Source organism: Phytophthora infestans, genomic scaffold (assembly GCF_000142945.1).
Source record: "Phytophthora infestans T30-4 supercont1.14 genomic scaffold, whole genome shotgun sequence".
NCBI classification, from domain to species: Eukaryota; Oomycota; class Peronosporomycetes; order Peronosporales; family Peronosporaceae; genus Phytophthora; species Phytophthora infestans.
In genome coordinates, this window is record NW_003303745.1 from 551,614 (window position 1) to 559,886 (window position 8,273).

Below are 8,273 nucleotides of genomic sequence, written 5' to 3' on the forward strand. Positions count from 1 at the left end.
CCGAGCTACCTTCGCCGCCCTCGGCTACTCGACGCCTGATCGCCATACTGGCCAATAGAACCTATAAACGAGCATCATGTGCCTGCTGCTAATATGTTCTCATCGAGACCTGGAGGTGTAGGACAGCTTCTGGCAAAATGCGATAACGTCTCCAGAACGATGGTGCACTGGTGGCTACTCATCTCGTACCTGCTGACGAAGCATCACTCTCAAGCCTCGATGACAGGAGTGAGCTTCCGGACACGCCTCGAAATGTCGCCGCCTAGGTGTCTCTAGTCGTATACCGACCAAAACACAGACAAAGACAAAGAAGCGTCGATACAACACAGGATCAGTCGCTCGATCTTATATACAAACACGACTACATTTAACGGCTAACACCAAGAAGGCGAAGACAATAGATTAAGTATGTGGACTGATGAAATAAAGCGTGCAATTGAGGGTATGTATTACGTGGTGTGCGGCTTTGAGTTGGCATGACCACTTGGTTGGTTATTGTGATCAAAGTGGCATTCGTTTTAAAATGAAGCGCCAGCCGCCTTCCCGCCAGCCTGTAAGCCGTTCATGGAGAGAGTTTTACGTAATACTTTACTGGTGTTGTTGTCAGAGGCGGGTGATGGCATGGCTACTGGTGGGGTGAAGACGCTGGTGAGTGACAGGGTGGAAGAGTAGCCGAGACGCCCAGAGCGACGAGGCCACAGGCAAGTGCCATTGTGGGGTGTACTACCTGGCGTACGGCCTCGAGATGTGGGCGTGAGCTACATGGTGTACGTCCCCGAGACGGTGGAGATGCGAGATAGAAGGTGGGCTCGAAGTGGCATTCGACGGACATGTCTGCGTCGGCCTGCGAGTCGTACGTGTACTGGATAGGTGATATTGTACCTTTATCAGCGACAGACGACGCCTTGGGTACTGTTGCAGCGAAGACGGTCGCGAATAGCGGAATTGCGGAGAAGTTACCGCATCGCCGACGCAGACAAGAATGTGACGGTGGGCATGCACTTCATGATGAGCGGTGGGCGTGAGTTACATGGCGTACGACTCCGAGATAGTGGGGATGCAAGTTAAATGATGGGTTCGTAATGATGGCGCCGGACACGACCACGTCGATTTGCGAGTCGTTCATGTACGACTTTGGCGGCATTGTACCTTTGTTATTGGGGGGGGGAGGGGGGCTACTGCTCGTCAAAAGAAGGAGGCACTGGCAGCTAGTCGTAGCGGACATCTTCTTGCCTAGCGCCGACGCAGTAATGACGGTACGGCTCAAAAGCGACGCGCTCTTCAGGACACCACGACAGTTCAACTTTCAATACAAAAGGCGAGTGTATAAGAGTGGCTCTAAAAATGAAAGGTAGTGCATCGTTCTAAATCAGGTCCACATTCAATTCCCAAGTTGAAACAGTAACTCTTCATGCGTTGACCACGGATATAGTCCACGAATTGCGTAGCACGATAAGCAAATCATTGGATTCCATGTATTCATCATGTCGCACAAGCCACGATCAGCAGAGCCAATGCACTACGTACGGCGCATACTGCCGCTAAGATTCCGGTCTTATGTATGCTACCCTTGCCAATAACATACACCTTCAATCGACTGGTATCCTTTTAAGCATCCTAGATATCTGACGTCTCCATGATCTTCGCGCACTTGCATGTCCCCGCGTCGCGCCAGGTACCTCTGTAGCTCTTCCACTAGCCACCGTATTTGCTGCAAAACAGTACCCAAGGCGTCCCCCCCCCGGCCTTAGACTGTACCGCTTCCTCCTGTTTAGCAGTCCGACGGGCATCTCGAGCTGCCAAATTCTACAAGCAACCTCTTCAAATGTTCCATCCAGCCAGCCTTCTTGTACTCTCCGGCAAAAATGTACATAGGAGGAATGTAACCTCCAGCAGAATTAACACACACCATTTCACGGTCATGTGAGCGTGTTAGCGACGAGGCCTCGAGAGCACAAAACTCGTATTTTTACTGATCCTTGTGCACATTCGCCGGTCTCGTCACAGTTCCAGACACATTCGGAAGCCACACCACTGATGACAGGCTAAAGCCTTCCGGCAAATCCACGGACAATCTCCTCTGCTGAGTGTTCGACCCGCTTCTCGTCCAAGTTCTATGCCCACCGAAACGACACCTCCTTCTTGTGTCTCTAATGAATCTTGATATCCACTGCCGGCTCAGAAATTCTGGAGGAAGGTTTCCACCCGGTTAATGAGCCTACGCACACAGTCGAATAATATAGCGGGCTTCTGGCTCTTCAATACAAAATTCCATATGAGAGCGAGCAGCGACAACCTCCAGCTCTCCCTGTGGCCCACCGTCAGATACGTACCCCCCCCATTCTTCATGTGCATGTCGACGACGCCATGAACCCTACGACGAAGTGCTTCCCTATTGACTCCAGGAAAGGTATTTTCAGCTGTCCGGAAGGACATGCCGTGCAGTACGGCGTGAACAGCATGGTCCCACGGTGGCACGCTGTCGACTATGTTGAGCTGGCCACCGCGCCTCTGCTTGTGGGGAAAATTGAGTTCTGAAAACTGCATTGACCCCTATAACATCTCTGCTCACGACAAGCGCGATCTTGTTGACGAATACGACGTGAAAGGCAATCAGATCCGTAAGTGAAAATAAACATTGTTTTATGGACATCTTGTTTTTTTCTAATGGTGGAACTGGCTCGCATTATGTCGTGGTTCCGTTTATGTAGACCACGGATAATACCACCGCATAGAATATTCAAGGAAAAACGGGAAGGCTGAGCATGAATAATCAGCGATAGGAAAAGAGGTTAAGATGTCCGAGGACTTTATTAGACCATAACCGAATTCACCGCTGTACAAGTAGTGCACCTCTTCCGTGCCACTTAGCCATGGAACCAAACACTGGAGGATGCGGAGGCGTTCGCTTTAGAGGAGACGAATCAGCTGATAACGCAGCTCAAAAATCCTCAAGAAGTCTACGAAAACGCTCGGGATGATAAAGAATGGGATTCCTACAGTTGGGAGTGCATTTCAGTTTCAAGCCGGGAGGGGGGGGGCAATGATGACAGTGTCGTATGTAGGCTTAGTCGATCAAATGGCGAGCACTTAGCACAAGGCCTCGATTGAGGTTTACTGGAGTGACACACTTATATGGGCCAACGCGAGCTCCCTAAAACCATGGCGCGGAATCCAAGCAATTAGAAATCACTTGCGGATTTCATCACCCTTGAACCCACCCTCCAGAAAAAAACAATGGCCGTCTATGGCACAGCAGATATCTCTCAAATCACTTTCAAAAGATTTGTAGGCGCTAGCCGTTTCGACAGGGGCATCTTCGCTATATGAGAGCTCGCACATAAGAAAAATCATACATGTCAGTTAAACCAGATGGGTACGCCAAACGGTTCTACGCGGTAGTGGGCTGGGATACATCTTACGTCCACGCTTTGTGAGATAATTGATCGGGTCTATTTTTCGGAGCTATAATCTGGAGAAAGCTATGTTCTATCATTCCCGATTTTGCGTGAAAGCGTTCTGCGATGCGATCTGTACCTGGTATTGAGCTTGACACAGACTCAGCATCGGTTTCGGTCATGGCAGGCCACCAAACAAAAATGCTGCGGTCTCCGGAATGTAATACACTACTGATCGTGTGTAGTAATTTCTACACCATGCACGTATTCGCGAAAGCGGTACTCACATTCACCGATGGTGATATGCGCTTGTTGGGTACTGTGCGATTATTGTTTTGGACAAATGGAATCGAGTTGAGATGTTAAAAGTCAAGGAACGCGTTGAGCGCGGCGTGCGGCAGTTGATCGCGGCGGTAGACCCAGCGCCAGGATGAAAAAAAGGAAGATGTACACAACCGTTCTCAGCGCCCCGTGCGTAAGAAGGATCGTATCCCGTTTCGGTCAGTCGCTCCTGTCATGATTTCCCCACACGCAGGCGTCGTTAAACTCATGGATTCCAATACTGTTATTTTTATATGAACAATTTAGCTACAACGATGACGCAATGAGCTGTTTCATCAATCTCCGCAGAAGCCATCGAATGTACGCATGGGCTTCACTCAATTTCCAGTTGGATCGGAGACGAGATAATGCACCAAACCATATTGCAGGTATTGGCGATAATAGCTGCCTACATCATGTTTATGATTGCAGCGGATCGAGTTGATCAACGACGCAGTACAACTCCCACCCATCGAAACGAAACCCTCCTCACCAAGTCTCCTTTAACGTGGTCACTTGACATTTGCATAATCAACGCGTTCGCACTGATGAAACCTCTCAATGACGGACGGACTTCGCTGACACTGCGCGATTATAAGTTGAAGATTGTATAAGAGCTAACTGAGCCTGCGCATCTCAAATGTCGTGATCCTAGCAGCCCGAAGAAGCGGGCTAAACCCAGCAGAACACTCGAAAGTGATGGGAAACCTAAACAAAGGGCAATTGACCTGTCCGCTGTGCTCGATGCGGAGAAAAAAAAACAAGACTGACACGGGATACACAAAATGTAGGAAATGTTTTCACGTCAACAATTTCGCCGTTTTCCATAGCCGCCACGGTCTTTATTCAGAGAGCTTTACTGTTCAACATGCGCTGCGTGCAATCGCAATGGACCTCGCTGGAACACCACTACACAAAACACGACGACGTCAAACAGACAGAATCATGACACTAGACCTGGTAATTCTGCCTCCCGTACCGATCGTTTCGACTTCCGGTGAAGCAATGTGATACTGTACAAGACCAGAGCGCTCCAGCAAGTACCCGTGTTTTTTTTCTCGACCAATTCATTTTGTGATCTTCACATCAATACATCTTAATATTTTGAAATCTACTGCTCTGTTTTGCAATGCCCACGTTATGCTACTACTGCGCCTTCGGCTGCTTGCCGCCGTATGCCAAGTAGCACAGGGTTACCGGCGTACCCTCGTATGCGTTCGCGACGCTCTAGCCGTCTCCGCGGTTCTGCTACTCGCTTTCGTCTTGGCTGCGCCAGTACCTATGTTATTGTACGCCGCTGATAAAGGCACACAAAACCCACGAACCAGTGCATGTACGACTCGCAGGCCGACGTGAACGTGGCCTGCGCTTTCACCACGACATCAGCTGCCACCTTGTTCATCCTGACCAGCTCCAGCAGCTCAGAGATGCAATGTCGGTTTCCTCCATTTCGCTGGCCTTCACATCGCTACGGGTGTGGTAGCCGTTCTGCCGCGCCCTACGGGCATCGACTCCCAATTTGTCATGTGCATGTCTAGTGCCGTTGCTCACCCGTTGGCCTATTGTGTAGCCATCAGCGCCAGAAGCTCAGTTCTGATGTCCAGTAGGGCAAGGCCTCGAGGATACTCGGCAACACGGTCAGGTCCGGGTGCAGCCAAGATCGCGACCAATGAACCGCCCGTGCCAGACGTAGTTTTTGATTCTTCGTGCCATCTCGGTTACAATAGCTGGGGTAGGACAGGCATGTCTTGCAAAATAGAGCATTTTCGGTATGATTACCGCGCTTGCAACTAGACTACGCTGGTCGGCTGTCAGACGTTTGTTACATGCCAGCCTGAGACGGATCGTCAGCTGTTGAACCGCTTTGGTCTAGGTCCAAAGAGAGTCGATTTCGTTTCCAACTTGAATCCCCAAGTATCGGCAACTCGCGGCCGCGGATTGGTACCGCAGCGGAGATGGCAATGCCATGTTCTGCGTCTTCCCATGTGGGTGTAGGGCGATCACAACCGTCTTCTCTGTATTAATCTGTAAGCCCGATGTCTGCCCGAAAATCTCCACCACCCGTAGCGGCGCAGGTATTTGTGCTAGGTTTCTGACAACCGTTGCCGTATCACCAGCATATCCAGCTACCCGGAGCTCGAATCGGCCTGCCTCTGATTGTACGATCACTTCACGTGTACCCATGAATCCGTCGATCTTACGGTAGAGTGGACCTAACGCTAGGATGAATAACATCGGCGCCAGTGGGCAGCCTTCGCGGATCCCGCTGGTGACGAATACACATCTAGACGTGGTTCCGTTGACTAAGAACCGTGCTCGAGTCCCGTCGTATGTGTTTGCAATGGCCGTGACGAATTTCTCGGGATAGCCTTTTTCCGTAGAATGGAGAGCATGAAAGCTCTATCCAAGGAGTCAGATGCCTATTTGAAGTCGCGTAGGAGAGCTGTCGCCTCCCTCGGAGTTACATCTACCAGTATCATGTGCTGTGCTGCGTCGTAGAGGTCAATTGTGTCATGTATAGTACGACCCGAGACGAAGCCATTCTGATTAGGATGAATTATGATCCGGCATAGTAATTCCAAGTCTAGCCGCTAGTATCTTCATGAAAATGTTTTAGTCGGAGAGCGATGGGGCATTGCTCGACGAGCCGCCCTTCTTAAGGCAGAAAATGTCGACATCCAAGAACGTAGGTGGGAAGAATCCACTATCGTACCACAGGTTGGAGAGCACTGTAAGAATCTGGCATAGCATATCTTCAACGTCTCGGTGCCATCCATTCCCCAGTCGATCAGGGCCTGTGGCCTTGCCTCGTTCGCATTTTCGCAGTGCCGCGCGGACTTCCTCCTCTGTGATCGTCGCTACCACTGTCATTTGAGCTTCAGTAGCCGCAAGACCCGTTGGTATCCATAGTTCGACTTCACTGATGTGAAGGGGTGAGTTGGAAGCTGGCTGTAAAATTCACCTCCACGCGTCCGCCATGATATCCGCTTTTTCATGGACGTTTCTGGCAGGGCCTCCTGGCGCTGGATTTGATCCGTGTATGATGTTGTCGTTGAATTTGCTGAAGGTCTTCATGAAGAAGGACTTAGTTGTTTTGTTTGTCCGGTGTGTGGCAGCTTGAAAGCGTTTCTGTTGCCCCAACTCGTTCCGTGCTTGCTTACACTCTGCGATAGCTCGTCTAAGTCGCTTCGCTTTGGTGGGCCCCTCTGAGTTGTATAAAATCAGACCGTCTTCGGATATCAGTGATAGTGGCTACCGAAGGGATCCGACCTTATCTCTCTTCTTGAACCCTCCTTTGTTGTTTGACCAACCTCATCAGTTTCTGTTTTAGCGTTCGCTTTCAGGCACGTTTGCACTCTCGTATGGCAATCCGAGTTCTACGCGCCACCTCTAGCTTCAGCGCCTCCCAAAGCGCAACCGCTTCCTCCGCTGAGCACCTTTCTGTTTGTATTCGATCGAAACAAATCTTCAGTAGCTGGGTGGTGACGGCGGTTACAGCTGCTGTAGCATACGTTGGTGCTATATGTATCCGCGCTGGCCTTCGTATCCGGACGGGGTCGTCAGGAGGTCTGACATGGATCTTGGATTCAAGATGATCGGTCTTCGGTCCTAGTTGTACTGTGTTTTAAGCCGCAACCTACGGCAGCGTGTTAGGGGACGTATACTACCTGTCTAGCGGAGACGAGGCGCCGCCGCAACCCGAGACTATGTAATGGTATGTATGGGTCCCGAAATAGTGCCGTTGAAGAGAACTTGTAGTCTAGTCTGTTGGTCGTGCGACTGCAATCGGGTCAAATAGTCCCCACAATTCTAGAAGAGCTCGAATTGCATGAGAGTCGTGTCCAAAAGCACCAGTGTGGTAAGTGCGGTCGGCGTGGCCATCGAGTGTGCAGTTAAAATCTCCACTAACAAATAGGAGCGCTTCCTTCGGGAAGCTGATTTTCTGAAGGCTCATATAGAAGAATTCTCTGTGTGCCGGTGCGTGGGGAGTGTAAATATTGCATATATAATCTGGTGTTCCATCAAGTGTACCTTGTATAGGCATAAAAGGCTCGGTCGATTGGTCCTGTATGTAAGGGGACATCGCCTTAACAGCTCCGTACGGATTGGCAAGAATGGCCACTCCGCCTCGGTTCGTCGTCGGACTTCAGTACGAGTATCAGGTTGCCCCGGTCCCGTTCTAAATCCCCTGCGAATGGCAAACATTATTGTATTGTCTCCCACCTCAGACGATGTCACGTGATATTCCTGAAGGATGAGTATGTCGGTGTTTCCATTCTCATCAGAGTTATCAAAAGCTTTGAACCACTTGGCACACACCACGTCGTTAGCCCCTAATCCATTTACATTTTGTGCTTTCAACCCAAGTGTACGTTCCAACTTGTGTAGCGCAGAATCGGCTGCCCGTTCCATTCTAGCAGCCGCTTTGAGGACTTTCTTGCATCGTTTAGTCCGTTGTTTCTTGTCGTCAGTAAATTATGGTTCTAGTAGTGCAAATCGGTCCGTTGCAAGCACCGGAAGCATCGATCGGTGGTCTACCCTCTGTGGCCGTCC

General features: G+C 50.3%; 1 protein-coding gene across 1 annotated transcript; it reads left to right on the forward strand.

Moving 5' to 3' along the window:
* Positions 1–5,050: 5,050 nt before the first annotated feature.
* Positions 5,051–5,876, forward strand: PITG_09127 (uncharacterized protein; the record flags this gene model as incomplete). The annotated part of the gene is made up of 3 exons (XM_002903403.1): positions 5,051–5,153; positions 5,290–5,488; positions 5,846–5,876. 3 exons carry the CDS (start codon positions 5,051–5,053, stop codon positions 5,874–5,876), a joined length of 333 nt encoding a protein of 110 aa, XP_002903449.1.
* Between the last annotated feature and the right edge of the window lie 2,397 nt (positions 5,877–8,273).